The sequence below is a fragment of the Zingiber officinale genome, chromosome 2A (assembly GCF_018446385.1).
Source record: "Zingiber officinale cultivar Zhangliang chromosome 2A, Zo_v1.1, whole genome shotgun sequence".
Taxonomy (NCBI): Eukaryota; Viridiplantae; Streptophyta; class Magnoliopsida; order Zingiberales; family Zingiberaceae; genus Zingiber; species Zingiber officinale.
The window spans coordinates 44,906,032-44,923,900 of NC_055988.1; the positions used below are offsets into that span (position 1 = coordinate 44,906,032).

Here is a 17,869-nt window from a genome sequence, read left to right on the forward strand (position 1 = left end):
TGTAAGGCAGCCCGAGAGATTCATGTTTTTGGGTGAGTCTTCGTACTTAATCCCAGGTAAACATGAACCAGATCCCTGGACATATGATGAAGCACTCCAAGATATAGATGCAGTATCTTGGCAAAAGGCAATGAATTCCAAAATAGAATCTATGTATTCTAATAAGGTCTGGGAGCTTGTAGAACCACCTGATGGTGTAAAAGCCATTGGATGCAAGTGGATCTATAAAAGGAAAAGAGGGACAAATGGGAAGGTAGAAACCTTCAAAGCAAGGCTTGTTGCGAAGGGGTACACTGAGAAAGAGGGAATCGATTATGAGGAGACATTTTCGCCGGTAGCTATGCTTAAGTCTATCCGGATACTCTTATCCATTGCCGCTTATATGGATTATGAGATTTGACAAATGGATGTCAAGACAACTTTCCTTAATGGAAGTCTTGAAGAAAACATCCATATGAAGCAACCAGAAGGGTTCATTGAAAAGGGCAAAGAGCATCTAGTGTGCAAGCTTAATCGGTCCATTATGGACTAAAGCAAGCTTCAAGATCTTGGAACATCGGTTTAATGAAGTAATCCAGTCATATGGATTTATTCAGTGTCCGGATGAGTCTTGTGTATACAAGAAGTGTAACAGAAACATGGTGGTATTTCTTATACTATACGTAGATGATATTTTGTTAATTGGCAACAATGTCAAGGTATTATCAGACGTAAGGGTATGGTTGTCCAGACAATTTGATATGAAGGACTTAGCAGAATGTGCACACATCCTTGGGATCAAAGTTATAAGGGATCGCAAGAAAAGAATGTTGTGCCTATCCCAAGCTTTATATATAGATACAATCCTTGCTCGTTTTAGCATGCAAAACTCCAAGAAAGGTTTCTTACCTTTTATGCATGGAGTAACCTTATCTAAAGAGATGTATCCAAAAACATCAAAGGAGATTGAGGACATGAAGGCAGTTCCTTATGCTTCGGCTGTAGGAAGCCTTATGTATACAATGTTGTGTTCGAGACCTGATATCTGTTTTGCCGTGGGCATGGTTAGCAGATATCAAAGTAACCCTGGACAAGGACATTGGACTGCAGTAAAGCATATATTAAAGTACTTGAGAAGGACTAGAGATTATATGCTAGTTTACCAAGCAGACGATTTACTCCCTGTGGGTTACACGGATTCAGACTTCCAATCAGATAGGGACAACAATAAGTCTACATCAGGCTATGTGTTTACTTTAGGAGGAGGAGCCATTGCATTGAGGAGTGTTAAGCATAAATGCGTCTCAGACTGAACCATGGAAGCTGAGTATGCGGCAGCCTCTGAGGTAGCCAAAAAAGCTGTATGGCTCAAAAACTTTCTAATGGACTTAGATGTGATTCCTGGTTTGCCCAAGATCGTCACAATTTATTGTGATAATAGTGGAGCAGTTGCAAACTCGAAGGAACCACGAGCCCATAAGGCAAGTAAACATATAGAGCGCAAGTACCACCTGATACGAGACATCGTCAAGCGAGGAGAAGTTGTCGTCGCCAAGATAGCATCAGCAGATAACCTGGCCGATCCTTTCACTAAGGCCCTTCCGGCGAAAGCTTTTGATCGGCATGTGGAGGGGATGAGAATCAGATGTATGGCAACAAATATGGCAGCTTAGACTTTTAGTATAAGTGGGAGATTGTTGGAGTGTATACTTAAAAGTTTAGCTTTTGTACACATTTATTTTGAAATAAAGAATCACATTGGTCAAATGTTTACATTTATTTGTTAAATGTAATTGTTCAATTAATTTATATAGTAGATAACATGGAGTGTGGAGTCACACTTAGAAGATCATGTTGTCAGTTCTCTATAAATTATAAACAGTTGCTCACAACTAAGATGGAAAGGAACAAACCATCAGAATAGACGTAGTGTAATTAAGTATTAGTTTATCTTGACTAATAAATTACACTGATACACTTTAAGTGTATTGCGTAGGATCATTTAGGTAAGTTCTTTTTGTACTGACTTAGGAAAAGAACTAGACCTTAGTTATTATGGAAGTGTGTGCTCTTAATCCTAATATAATAACAAGCATGTATATTTAATATTTATTTCTTTGACTTATCAAAGGGTGAGGTTTAGCTCGATAAATCAATATGCCCGATAATTTGGGAAATGATATTACTTATAGTATGTGTTGTTGATTATAGAAGAAATCTGTGTCCTAGTTATCTAGGTTGAGAATGCCCCCAAGAGGAGCTCATAAGGATTGCCATGTCAAACCCTGCAGGTGGACCTAGTCCAACATGACAATAAAGTTGAGTGGTACTACTCTTGGAGCTAGATATTAATTAAATAAGTTGTCAGTAACTCACTTAATTAGTGGACATTCGTAATCTTAAGCACAGGGAGACTAACACACTCATGATAAGAGGGAGCCCATAATGTAATTTGGGATTGGTGCGGTAGTGCGGTAATAACTTTCTAGTGGAATGAGTTATTATCGATGAACTTGAGTTGTGTGTTCGGGGTGAGCACCGGATACTCGAGCTCATCGGAAGGCCAAAACCAATTTCTCCTCTAGGTCCCTGTTGTAGCCTCAATAAAGCCTCAAGTCCATCCAAAGAAAAGCCTATCTTGGTGTCCAAGAAGGGGCTGGTTCATTGCTTGGTGACCAAGCAATGGCCGGCCACATATTCTCTAGAAGTGGCCGGCCAAGGGGGCCGACCGTAATATTTAAATTAGGAAGGTTGTTTTTGAATTTTTAAATTTCCTCAGATATTTACAATTTGTAAAAAGAGAGATTTTAAAAATTTATAAAATTTTCCTAATTTAAATTAGGCCACAAGGTTTTAAAAGAGAGTTGTAAAATTTATAAAACTTTCTTTTAAAAAGAAATATTATTAGAGATGTTTTAAATTTTAAAACTTGCTTTTAAATTTTAAAACTTTCCTTTTAATATCCACATTGGAAAAAAAAAGAGTTTGTAAAATTTTATTAGAAGTTTTCTTCTTTTAAATTTTATAAAATATTTTTCTTTTTTTCCCTTTTAATAAGTGGTCGGCCACCTTGCTTGGTGCCCAAGCAAGGGGCCGGTCAAATAGTTAAACATCAACAAATAGTTGTTTAATTAATAAATCAATCTAGGATTGATTAATTAAAAGGAAAGAAAAAGAAAAAAATTAAAAGGAAATAGGAATGAGTCTAATTTTTTATAAAACTCTTTCCATAATTTTTCGTTGGGAAACTAATATAAAAAGCGAGGAAGGGGAGGCCTTGAAAAACATAACAATTGATATTGTGTTGTTGGAGATAATCAAGTGGCCGACCCCTCTCCCCCTCTTCCCTTTGCTCTCTTTTGATCCTTTGTGGTGGTGGTGGCCGAATTCTAGAGAAGGAGGAGAAGCTCTCCGGGTGGTGTTCGTCTTGGAGGATCGTCGCCCACACGACGTCCAAGAGGAGGCGAGGGATACGACAGAAGATCTCGAGGTTTTTAGCATACAAGGAAGAGGTATAAATAGTATTTAATTTCCGCAGCATACTAGTTAATTTTTCTTTATATAAATACCAAATACAAGAGGCATTCGATTCTTGTTTTTCGAATTTAATTTCGATGTTGTGTTCTTTTTCTTTTTTCTTTGTGATTTGATTGTTCCTTTTGGTTAACCTAGAGTTATATAAGGAAATTAAATATTAACTTTCCTTAAAAGGCTTTGTCTAGTCGGTGGTGGTTGCTCTCATATCCAAGAAGGCCAAGTGCCTCGTCATGCAGCACTGGAAGCCAATTTTGGAAACTAATATTTAATTGAATTTATAACCTAGGTGATTTGGATCAAACGTGTTATGTTCCGCAGGAGATCCAAATCTAAACCTAAAAGAACATATAAGTTAAACTTGGAATCAAACGTATTAAGTTCCGCAGGAGATACAAGTTTAACTTAAAAGAACACATGGTAGCTAGGAAAGGTTCAAATCACGTACAAAATTTTTGTACAGTGGAGCCATTGGGTTTTTCGAGTAGCAACCAACACTTATCAGTTCCTTATAAATTATAAATAGTAGCTCACAACCAAGATGGAATGGGACAAACCATTGGAGTGGTTGTAGTGTAATTTGGTAATAGTTTATCTTGACTATAAAATTACACTAGTACACTATGAGTGTATTGAGCAGGACCATTTGAGGTAGTTTTTTTATACTGACTACATAAAAGAACAAAAACCTTTGTTATTATGGAAGTGTGTACTCTTAATCATGATATAATAATAAGCACGTATATTTAATATTTATTTCTTTAATTTATCAAAGGGTGTGATTTAGCTCATTAAAACAATAGGTCCGATAAGTTGGGAAATGATATTGTTTATATTGTGTGTTGTTTATTATAGAATGAAACTGTGTCATAGTAATCTTGGTTAATGATGTCCCCTTGAGGAGCTCATAAGGATTGTCATGTAAACCCTGCAGGTGGACCTAGTCCGACATGACAATGAAGTTGAGTGGTAATACTCTTGGAGCTAGATATTAATTAAGTGAGTTGTCAGTAACTCATTTAATTAGTGGGCATTCAATATCTTAAACACAGGGAGATTAATGCACCCATAATAAGAAGGAGCCCATAATATAATTTGGGATTGGTGCGGTAGTTCAATAATAACTCTTTAGTGGTATGAGTTATTATTGATGAACTTGAGTTGGGTGTTCGGGGCGAACACAGGAAGCTCAAGCTCATCGGGAGACCAAAACCAATTTCTCCTCTCGGTCCCTGTTGTAGCCTCTATAAAATCTTGTACAACTAAGTCCACTTCTTATCCAAGTAATGGGACAGACACAATCTTGCTTGGAGCAAGGGGGTCGGCCAAGTATAGGCTTGGAGCCCAAGAAGTGGCAGGCCAAATCATTCTTAGTGTCCAAGCATGGGGTCGACCACATAGGATTAAAGGAGATTTTAATTTTTGTTAAAATTTTTCCTTTTATAGCCATTCATGAAAGGGATTTAAAGGAGAAATTTTATTTTTTAAAATTTCCTTTTATAGTCATTCTCATGGTTTTAAAAAGAGAGTTTTAGATTTTAAAATCTTTCCTTTTATAGCTATCTACAAAATATTAGAGATAGATTTTAATTTTGTTAAAATCTTTCCTTATTTGTAGTTGTCTATAATGTTTAAAAGAAAGATTTTAATTTTTGATAAAACTTTCCTTTTATGTAACCATGATTTTTAAAAGAGAAGTTTTAATTAATATTTCCTTTTTTGTAGTTGTCTACATGTTTTAAAAGAGAGAGATTTATTTTAAAATTTTTCTTTATTGCCATGTACAATAGGAAATTTATAAAGAGAGATTTTAATTGTTATTAAAATTTTCTCTTTTAGAGGGAGGCCACAAATAAGGAAGTTTTAATTATGTTTAAAACTTTCCTTTTTGTAAACATCATGGTTTAAAAGGAAGCATTAATTTTTGTTGTAATTTTTTTTCCTTTTTAGTATACCATGATGTGGCCGGTCATAAGAAGTTTAAAAGGAAGTTTTAATTAAACTTTTCTTTTTTACCAAGACCAAGGATTATAAAAGAGGGGGAGAGGGTGCCTCATGGAGAAGACAAAACCTATTCTTATTCCCTCTCTATTTTCTTGGTGGCCGGCCATGTTCCCTTCCTTTCTTCTTTTTTGTGGCCGGTGGCACCACCTTCATCTTGTCACCTCTTTTGCTTCCTTAGGACCGGCGGCATCAAGGGTTGCTATATCCTTGTGGTCGGTTGCTTGGAGAGGAAGAAGAAGAAGAGGAGAAGCACTTGGTGGCCGGTTGCTTGAAGGAGAAGAAGAAAAAGGAAATTTCCTATTTTGGCATCCCTTGATGACTCAAGAGTCTTGGAGAAGAAGTGGTCCCGGTGGAATTCATCTTGGTAGATCGTCACCCACACGACATCCAAGAGGAGGTGAGGAATACAATAGAAGATCAAGAGATCTTAGCTACAAAGAAAGGTATAACTAGTTGTCTTATTCCGCATCATACTAGTTTTTTTGTATGGATTTTGAAATACCAAACACAAGAGGCTATCGGTTTTAGGCAATCGATTTTATGTTTCGATTTTGTGTTTCTTTTGTTTTTCAATCTTGTGATTTGATTATTCTTAGTGGTTAAACCTAGGCTTACTATAAGGAGATTAAATATTGAATTTCGTTGAAAGGCTTTGTCTAGGAAGTTGTGGATGATCCCATACCCAAGAAGGCCTAGTGCCTCATCATGTTTAACCTGGAAGTCGATCTTTGAAATAAATATTTAATCAACTTTGTAACATGGGTGGATTTGGATTAATAATGTTAAGCATCGTTTGCGATCCAAGTCTAAACCTCTAAGAACAGATAAGTTGAACTTGGAATCAATAATGTTAAGTTCTATTTGTGATTTCAAGTTTAATTTCTATAGAACACAATAGGTTGTTAGGAAAGGTTCAGGACTTGTACAAAATTTTTTATATAGGGGAACCAGTACGATATTCCGAGTAGCAACCAACACTTCCATCACACATTTTATAAAGTTTCACATGTACATTTAAAATCTCCCACTTTCTTGCCACTTTCAGAGGAGTGGCAAGAAAGTTCCATAAAATGTATGTTTGTAAGTTATCCCAAAATTACAATGGGATATTATTTTTATCTCCAAAGTGAGTACAAAGTTATTGTTGCTCGATATGCTACTTTCTTGGGAAAAAAATTTATTTCTAAAGAAAATAGTGGGAGTAAAGTAAGTCTTTAAGAAATTATAGACTCTACAAATAGGTTGGAAGATGAATAGTCGAACAATGAAATAGTGCCACAAGTACAAGTGTCTCCTTCATCCGAGACTTCTCAAGAAATGCAAGATCAACGTAAGTCTACAAAAGTACATCGAGAGCCAAACAGATATGGTTGGATGGTAATCCAAGATGAGGAAGTGCTACTCATCGATGATGATGAACTGTCGACTTACGAGGAAGTAGTTTCTTCAAATGATTATGAGAAATAACTGAAAGCCATGAAATTAGAAATGAACTCCATGTACACCAACCAAGTTTGGGAGTTGACTGATGTGCTAGTTGGGGTAAAACCCATAGGGTGCAAATGGATCTTCAAGAAAAAGATTGACATGGATGGGAACATAAGTACCTATAAAGCTAGGCTTGTGGCAAAGCGTTTCAATCAACGTTAAGAAATTGACTATAATGAAACATTTTTGCCCATTGCAATGCTTAAGTCCATTAAAATTTTGCTAGCTATAGCAGCTTACAAGGATTACGAGATTTGAAAAATGAATGTTAAAACTACTTTCCTAAATGGAAGGGTACAAGAGGAAGTATATATGGTACAACCTCCCGATTTTATAAAATCCGAGAACACCAATAAATTATGTAAGCTTAAGAAGTCCATTTATGGACTAAAGCAACTATCTCGAAGTTGGAATCTACGATTTGACGAAGCCATTAAAGATTTTTATTTTGTTAAGAATCTAGAAGAACCTTGCGTTTACAAAAAGATTAGTGGGAGCAAGATTACATTCATAGTGTTGTATGTTGATGATATATTTCTTATAGGCAATGACATTCCTAGCCTAGAATCTACCAAGACTTGGTTGGGAGAGTGTTTCTCAATGAAAGATCTTGGAGATGAAACCTATGTCTTAAGGATTAGAATATACCGAGATAGACCAAGTAGGTTACTAGGGTTGAGTCAAGGTACATACATTGATAAAATGCTGAATATATTTTGTATGCAGGACTCCAAGAGAGGATACATGGTGTGCATCTTTCTAAGGCTATGTGTCCAGGAACATAAGAGGAAAGAAGTAGAATGGACAAGATAACTTATGCTTCGGCTATAGGGTTCATAATGTATGCTATGATATACACTCAACCAGATGTCTCGTATGCATTAAGCAGGACGAGTAGATATCAGTCAGATCTTGGAGAGGGTCATTGGATTGTAGTAAAGACTATCCTCAAGTATCTTAGAAGAACAAAGAATATGTTCTTAGCTTTCGAAGGAGACGAGGAATTAGTCGTCAGAGGATATACTGACGCAAGCTTTCGGACAGATCAGGATGATCTAAAATCGCAACAAGGATATGTGTTTTCTTTGAATGGTGCAGCTATTTGCTGGAGGAGCTCCAAGCAGGAGATAGTTGCAGATCAACAACTAAGTCCGAGTACAAAGCAGCTTCAAAGGCAGCAAAGGAAGCTGTGTGGATCAAGAACTTCATAGCGGAGCTTGAAGTGGTTCCTAGCATTGTTGATCCAGTTATGTTATACTATGACAATAATGCGGCCATAGTGCAGGTAAAGGAGCCAAGGTCTCACCAACGATCCAAGTATGCATTAAGGAAGTATCACCTCCTTAGAGAGATTGTTCAGAGGGGTGATATTTTGGTTAGCAGAGTAGATACCAGCGAGAACATCATAGACCAGCTCACAAAGGCCTTACCTTTAGAGAAACATGAGACCCATGTGAGGAGCATAGGACTTAGAGTCCATAGTGTTTAACAATAGTGCAAGTGGAAAATTGTTAGTGTGTGCATTTATGTGTCAAGACACTCCTTATATATTTTATGGATAATTATTTTATAAAGGAAAATATTTATCATTAATTATTTACTTTTCTGTACATATATGATTAATGATAAAGTTTCATAGATTAATGGGTATATTAATCTGAAAATAGTCCTTGATTTGATAGATATCTAGAGGGGGCATGGATATCTAGATTAACGCTGAGTATGACTACGCCGAGATAGAACAAGGGATGGATATCCACGTCATACTTGGGGGGGGGGCCTTGAGTTTAGAAGTACATTGGACACGCCCCACTTAAGAGGAGACCACATACTAAGCATCATTGGTCATTCCTCTTATGAACAAGTGTAACTGATCTTTTGACTTGAGACCTTCATTTATTCTATGCGTGGAGTTATGCACTTTGACGCCGTTAAAAGCAGTCTTTAATCGGATTGTAATTAATACGGTAGTTGGGTGTATAGCAAAGTGTAGAGAGAATAGTGTTGAGTCAATAGAGGATTCATCGCTCGCTTGGATTAGGAGTTGACATCTTGGTCGCTTGATAGAGATATTAGTGACTTGAAATCCATGGTCATGGGAGGAATGATTTATCATTCAAGAGGAGTCTATTATATCTTAGAAATCAAGTAAAACAATTAATTTGGTAATGATGCATAATGTATTGAATTAATTGGGATATAGGCTTAGATGAAGAGATTGAATTACACAGTAATCAATTCATGGTGGTTTATAGTTTATAACTAATATTAATTTTATCATGTTGGGTGGCTAAAAACTATTACTAGATGGTTACCTTAGTCTGTGTATGGATTTATACTACCTTCATATATAAAACCTAGAGGGTCGCATACATTGCACATAGACATGAACATTATTTATAATTGATTATTTTAGTGGATATAAAAATTAATCAATTGATTATTTCAAAGTAAGAATTAATTGGATTATTAATTAATTCTGAAATATCGGAAGCTAGTCAAAATTAAGATCAAATATGAATTTATTTGATAAAAAAGAGAGAATTCGAATAGCCATAATCATGATGATTAATAGAAAATTCGAAGAGTCATCATAATGATGATTAATGGAGAATTTGAAGAGTCATCATAATGAATGTTATAAATGAAGAATTTATGGAGACTATAACTTTTCATCTTCCTAATTATTAATGAAGATCATAAATGATGATTAATTGAGACCTTAAGTCTTTGTATTCCTTGGAGGCTATAAGCAGTCTTCCGTGGAAAGATTCAAGACAAATTCCTTCTCTCTATTTCTCTCTCATTAACTTCTTCTTCACTTTCTTCCATCGGAAGAGATCCATAGTGCTTCAAAGGTTTTGTCGATCCAAGAGACTAGCACCTGACGGATCGTGTCAAGTTCGTGATCTAGTACGCATGGATTCCTCTAGAGGAGTCGCACGTGAGGCTCTTATCTGTCTGTGATATCATTTACGCCTATCGAGAACTCGATATATGATTTTATGTTATTTTTGTGTAAAATTATATGTACCATGAAGAAATCTATGATTCAATATATGTCTTCCATGCGCCTTGAACCCAACAAGAGAAATGTAAGAGGTGAAAAAGATGAACAAGCGAAACAGAAACTAAAAAAGGGCTTACTCGTACCAAAACATAATTAATAGATGCAAATTAAAGTTGGGAAGTAACTTGACATCAATGAATATATTAATTGGTTTACATAAATGTATTCGTTTATAAAAATAATTCGTTTTAAAATATTAGTAACCTTTCATTTCTTATAACGTAACTTAATTCTTTACAAACTCAACCAGAGTAATTTCATTAATTAATAACTAATGGTGTCGCATATTAAGTGATTCCATATTCACAATATGACTGTCCTCACTAACAATGTCTCACTTGTATAAAAGCCAATTGTATATGTATGCCATACCAAATGATGCTACAAGACTTTCGTATTTCTATTTGGATGCCACTTTAGTGAGTGGATCAACTACATTATATATCATTGGTGGATAGCCTCTATTGTGATGTATCCAAGCTCCAACTCGCAGTCTCTCTCGACTCTAACTCTAAGGCTCCAACTCCAAGCTTCAACACCATTTCTTCACAAGGTTAGAACTTAGATTTGCTATGTTTTAAATTTTTTTTATTATTTGATTTTTTTTGAAAATGTACAGCCTACACTCTACATAATACCATATTACAATTTAGTGAATTTACCATTGTAATTTAGTTTTCTATTAGGTTGGTAGTTTTCCATTATTATTTATTTTATTTTTTTTGTAAAATATGCAGAATTACATTTATAGTTTAGACTATTTAGTTTTCCATGAGTATTCTATATTTCTATTAAATTGGCAATGGTACTATGGTCTATGGTAGTTTATTAAAGTTTTAGTTCAACATATATTTTTCCATTACATTTGTCGTTGTTCATTACATAATTTATTTTTAGTTATTTATTTGGAGAGATTTTTTAAACGAACTCGTAGTTTCGGCTCTAGCTCCTGTAATGAGCCGAATGTTATTGAACAAGTAGAAAATCAATCCCGTGTAGAATTGAATTTGGATGATATTGTTAGTGATCCGGGATTACGAAAACCAATTGAAGAATTTGATATTACTATTCGAGATCAAGCTCGAAGAGAGTATGCGCTCCGAGGGCCTTGTCAACCAAATGGTCATGTGTATCCGAAAACAACTTTTGGTAATCAAGAAAGAAGTTTTCTGTAACGACCACCCTTCTTACTACTACTACACTCTAAGGTTGACCGTTACTTGACTACTAACTCTACTTAACTGGTATGATAAAAAAATCACATGGAAACCCTACCAAAAAATTTCGGCAGAGTCTCCCCTGTACCGGTGACCATATCCGTAAATACATAAAGAGTATACTCAGCCACAGGCGGCTGGAACATATATTTTCACAACCACGCAGTTTAATAAATCAAATCATGTAAGTAATGAAAAGCGGAAACATAACTTCCTACTACAAAATTTTCTTATCAACTTAATAAGAAATTAAGCTAAACAAATTCTTAAACTAAGTGAGTTCTTTAGCTAAGTCTCAAGGATCTCCATAGTCCACACATCACACACCGTCACAGCATCTCCTTGTCGCCTTCTTCCTTATACTTTAGCTTTTCCTTTATCTGCAGTAGGAGGCAAATAGTATCTATAAGCTAAAAGCTTAGTGAGCGCTATCCTACTCACAAAAACTCGATATGCATGTATATAAATAAAAACATGCTAAAACTGAATGCTAACATGTAAAGCTACTCATGCTCATAAATAGCAAAGAAATCAACTAACTGGAAAGCTAACATGTATAGCTACTCATGCTCATAAATAGCAAAGGAATCATGCTAACTGAAATACTAAACATGTATAGCTAATCATGCTCATAAACCAATAAAGGAATCATACTAACTGAAATACTAAACATGTACAACCAATCATGCTCATAAATAGCGAAGAAACTAACTGAAAAGCTAACATGTAAAGCTACTCATGCTCATAGATAGCAAAGAAATCAACTAAAAAAAACTAACATGTAAAGCTAATCGTAGAACTATCATGTGTATCAATAAGAAACTGAATTGATACCTAAGCTAAACTAATTAATGCTAAACTGAGTCTAACTTGTATTCACATAACTAATTTGTGAAGTTTTGAAAACTATTTACATAATAGATTAAAATAATAATCATGCTGCTGCTGTGCGCGCATCCCTAACTAAACCCGGGATTGCAAGTTCCGAGTCTTGTAGGGTTTACTAGGTTATCTAAACCTAGGGACGACTGTGGGAGCCCAACCCAATGGATATCTAATCCAGTACAGTGCCACTGCTGAAAATAAAATACTGATTTCATAGCTAATTTTCTTACCTTGCTTTAACTAGGTTATCTGAACCTAGAACTAGGTTATCTGAACCTAGAGGCGACTGTGGGAGCCCACCCATTGGACCGTAGTCCCATATAAGCTGAAGCAAGACTAAATAAGTTATTTTAAATGCTTCTACTGCATTAACTGAGCTATTAAAATGCCTACTGTAGCATTATATTGAGCTAAGCATTTTATCAAGCACTTGGTGTGCACTAGAACACACCCTACGTACTGAAAATCTGTATACAAAGCTTAACATAAATCTGCATGCAAAGCTTAATAAAAATCTGCATATTAAGCCTATCAAAATCTGCATACTTTACTTATAAAAATCTGCATGCTATAAAGATAGAGCAAGAAAGCAACTTGGACTTTCTAAACATGCTGTAAAATAGAGCAAAAGAAAGCTAACTTAGACTTACTAAACATGCTGTAAAATAGAGCAATTGAAAGCTAACTTGGACTTACTAAACATGCTGTAAAATAGAGCAATTGAAAGCTAACTTGGACTTTCTAAACATGCTGTAAGGTAGAGCAAAATAAACTAATTCTGAACTGTTATAACAAGGTTATTCTTGCCCTTAAACCGGTAACAAATAATCTATCCAAACTTACTAGTATACTAAGTTATGCATGCTCATTTAGTGGCAAGGGAAACTGAATCAGCATACTACTACATGCTATAATCCTTAACATAATTGGAAATAAGCACCTTTCATGGAAACCGAGATATAAGAAGGGATATTGCTGTTATCAAACATCTACGCATGATATACTAAAGCATGTATCACTAAAATCTACTCATGTTGAATTATTTCCAATTAAGCAAAGTATAAGGAAAGGTTGCTTCTAATGGACGGTAAGGATGTATTCTACACTTACTAACATAACAATAAAACTGCTCGAGTTTATAAAATAAACAAGCAACCAAATTTGCACTGCTATTAGAAGCAACACTACAATATAAACGATTCCACACCTGTTTAAAGAAGCTAGACTAAGTTTGCACTTGCTAATAGGCAAAGTATAATCCGGTTCTGCACTTGCTAATAGGAAAACATAATCCTAGTTTCTTAATTCTTTTACACATCATGTGCATTACATGTGCAGTTGATGTAGGGCTTCCAAAAATAGATATTTACTGGTTGTTTTGCTAATGTTCCTATAATGTGCTGTCAAGGTCAAGTAGGATGCACTAAAATCTGTTAAACTTGAAACCTATACAAAACCTATTCGAGAAATCTAAACATGCTCTTCTTTGTGCTCACTTCTACCCACAGAAACACATGGACAACAATAACCTAACCATCAATTCACGGTAGGAAACAAAAATGGCAGCGATCATCTAAACCAAAGAAAACCACTTATCTAAGGGTTTCATCTTTATTCATGTGAATAAAATCTACACCACAGCAATCATCCAATCAAGGAAAACTCACGGCAGACTCAACACAAGGAAACTTCAAACAAATCCGAAAGCAAAGAAAACAAATCGAAGCTCGGAACTACTCCTACTGCAGGTGAGAAGCAACTCACCTTCGTTTCCTTGACTCACGGCCAAAGGAGAAACCTCCTAGTGCTTCTAGGGTTCGGGTGAGCTCCCAATCCCGGCTCTTCTTCGTGCTCCCGACTTCCTTCTTGACGAGAGGGGCCCGATGGTACGAAGACTCCACGGAGAGGGGTGCTCGTCGGAGAAGCCCTAGCTTCCTCGGCTTCATTTTCGCTCACGAAGATCGCCGACGTCGTCGCCCGAACAGTGCTGTCGCGCGCGTGAGAAAGGAAAGGGCGAAGGAATTAGGTCACGGGAGAGAAAAGAAATAACTTAACCCCCTCTTAACTTGTCCTTTTATAACTTAACAATATTACATGTTCTTGTCTGTTCACGAAATAATCGCGGAACAGTTGGTCAGCCATGTTTTGACCAAATCAAAGGTCTGGGTTTCGAATCCTCAACCGCGCATTTTTATTTCCAATTTATCTTACTGTTCCTAACTACTACTTAAATATATATCGCTCCATATATGATTAACAAAACGAGCGTAGCTCGGCTGGTCGACTGTGTCCGGTTAAAACCTGGTTTGGGTCCGAGGTCTTGGGTTCAAAACCCGGCTTCAACATATATATTTTTTATTATTTTTTTTAAACTTCTTTCTCTTGGTAAAAATATCAAACGAACTCCAAAAATAGCATAAAAATACTCTATAAATTCCTAAAAATCTCTAGAATTTTTCTAAAGTATTTCTAGATTTTAATAAGGTCTTTTAGGACTCCAAATCATAAAATTTGGGGTGTTACATTTTCAAGGAACTTGGTATAAAAAATATACATGGCTAGAGTATAGCATATCAAAAGATACTGCATTTTGTTTTTGGTGTTATCTCTTCAAACCTTTAAATAAAGAAAATGTAGATAATGCCTTTATAAAAGATGGATATAACAATTGGAAAAGGGCATTAGAAAGATTCAATCGTCATATGGGGACTGTGAATAGTTGTCACAATGAAGCTAGAATACAATTTGAGGCTTTTCAAGATCAAAGGCATAGTGTGGGGAATATTTTACGAGTACATAGTCGCGATATGGAAATTGATTATCGAACTCGTTTAACAGCAATGTTGGATGTGACACGCTTTCTATTGAAGCAAGGGTTGCCCTTTCGTAGACACGATGAGTCAACTAGTTCTTCAAATAGAGGTAATTTTCTTGAGTTGCTTGAATGGTATAGTCAACGAAATGAAGAGGTTTCTTAAGTTATAAAACAAAATGCTCCTGCAAACAATCAATTGACTTCTCCAAAAATTCAAAAGGATTTAACACGTGCTTGTGCTTCAGAGATTACACTTGCTATAATCAATGATATTGGAGATAAATTATTTTCTTTGATGGTTGATGAGGCTAGGGACAATTCAGTGAAGGAGCATATGGGAGTTGTTTTGAGGTATGTGAATAAAAAAGGATGTGTGATTGAACGATTTTCTTGCAGTTGTGCATGTGCCTGACACCAGTTCTCATTCTTTGAAAATGGCTATTGATGCTTTATTTGTGCAACATGGTTTATCATTATCTAGATTGAGAGGCCAAGGATATGATGGAGCTTCAAATATGCGTGGTGAGTTCAATGGATTGAAATCTCTGATACTACAAGAAAATCCATTTGCAATGTATGTTCACTGTTTCTCTCACCAGCTCCAATTAGTTCTTGTTGCTGTTGCCCATGACAATTTTACCGTGAGTGAATTTTTTGGGTATATCACTATGATTGTGAATATATCTGGAGCATCTTGTAAGAGGAGAGATCAACTTAGAAAGATTCAACATGATAAAATAATTGCTGAATTGGAAAGTGGAGAAATTACTAGTGGAAAAGGAAAAAATCAAGAAACTAGTTTAGCAAGACCTGGAGATACTCGTTGGGGGATCACACTACTTAAGATTACTTCGTTTATGCTCTATGTGGTCTTCAGTGATAGAAGTGTTAGGAAATGTATATGATGATGCCTCTTATTCTGCAAATAAAGGTGTTGCTGCAGGTTTAATTGAGAAGATGGAGAGTTATCAATTTGTTTTTGTGTTACATTTGATGAAGTATATATTGGGAATTACAAATGAGTTATCACTTTCCTTACAACAAGGGGATCAAAATATTGTTCAAGCCATGTCCTTGGTTAGAAGTGTGAAATGTCGACTACAAGACTTCAGGGAAGATGGATGGCAGATAATTTTGGAACAAGTTAACACATTTTGTGAATTGAATATGATTCCAATACTTGATATGGAGGACAACATGCTAACTCGTGGTCATGGTAGGCGTAGAGGGCAACTCATCACCAATTTTCATCATTATCGTGTGGAGATTTTTTGTCAGGTATTATTTCTAAAAATCTATTTTTTTTTGTTAAAGATATTTCATTGATTATTAATGTTATCATGGTTGCAAATTTGAATGATAGGTTGTTGATTTAATTATACAAGAGATGAATAATCGTTTTTTAGTAGTTAGTACAGAATTGCTTGGTTGCATATCATGTCTTCATCCAAGAAATTCTTTCTCTCAATTTGATGTTCACAAACTCATCCATCTTGTTGATTTTTATCCCGAGGACTTCTGTGGTACTGATTATTTATTTTTGGAACAACAACTTATGAGTTACTTTTATAATCTGCGGGATGATCCGTACTTTTCTTCAATTGATGACTTGGGAATTCTTGCTCAGAAATTGGTTGAGACTGAAAAACATTTGGTGTTCCCATTGGTTTATCGTATGATAGAGTTGGCATTAGTTTTACCAGTTGCAACTGCTTCGGTTGAACGAGTGTTTTCTGCAATGAAGACTATGAAGACTGATTTACGCAATAGAATGGGAGATGAATGGATGAATGACAGTCTAGTTGTATACATTGAAAAGGATATTTTTTCTACAATTGAAAATGAGCAAATATTACAACATTTTCAACAAATGCAGTCTCGTAGAATCCAATTGCCTCCTCTTGTACCGACTCGTCAGTCGTCGCAGACTTCTGTGCCAACCCGGAAATGAAGCTCACCTATGGAAGAAAGGTAGACTAATCTTTCCTAAACTTCTAGTTTTTTTCTCTTGCAAGTTAGATTAAATGTTCTCAATGTTAATTTATCAGGTTATGGAGAATCGGTCTAGTATTAAGTGGGACAAGGGAAAGGCTCTCGAGTTCTAGTCTCTTGGACTCTTGGTAAACTCTAACAATATCATTTCAATCAGATATTGAAAGTATTAGTATTGCAGCCTGTTATATGGTTTAAATGAGAATCCTAAGTGTTCAATAATATCAATTGGTTATTTGGTTGTGATTAACTTAATAGGCTAAATGGCTAATAGCTTTTGCATGGAGAGTGTTTCCTGTTGTTAGTCATTAAGTGGGTTGCAAAATGAGATGTAGACCTATTTCTTATTGCTTCTGTATTGACAGAAACATTTGCTATTAAAGTGTTCTTTGTTCATCATTGATTCCTCAAAATTCTGAACCTCTTTTTTTTTGCTCTGTTCTACACTATATCTCATAAGAATTCCATGCATATTATTATTTATGTGAGTGACGTTCATGTTTATTTGGCTGCAGTTTCTGCAGCAACGTATATTATGCAAGAGTTGGAGCCTTGTTGGGATCAACACAGTGGAAATGAATAGACTAGAGTCTAGAGGTTAACTCCTTTGTTCGTTTGATTTCAGACTTTATGTGTATAGTTTCTGTAGACTGTAGTATCATATATTATGCAAGAGTTGATGTAAAACTTTAATTATTAAATATTTTTATTTAGTCGTAAAAAAAATATCTATACAATTCAGCCCCCCTGAAAATTTTTTTCTGGTTCCGCCCCTGGATGTATCTATGCTTGATAACTCTTTGATTACGTAAAATTACCAGTGTGTTCTTATATTTTGATGAGATGGGTTCGTTAGCTTGTGTAATAATCCTATAGTTGTCGTAA

General features: G+C 35.5%; 1 protein-coding gene across 1 annotated transcript; it reads left to right on the forward strand.

The window, feature by feature from the left end:
- Window positions 1-14,879: 14,879 nt before the first annotated feature.
- On the forward strand, window positions 14,880-17,097 carry LOC122043651 (zinc finger MYM-type protein 1-like). The gene is made up of 5 exons (XM_042604256.1): window positions 14,880-15,099; window positions 15,389-15,688; window positions 15,870-16,270; window positions 16,356-16,925; window positions 17,041-17,097. Exons 1-5 carry the CDS (start codon window positions 14,880-14,882, stop codon window positions 17,095-17,097), a joined length of 1,548 nt encoding a protein of 515 aa, XP_042460190.1.
- Window positions 17,098-17,869: the final 772 nt, after the last annotated feature.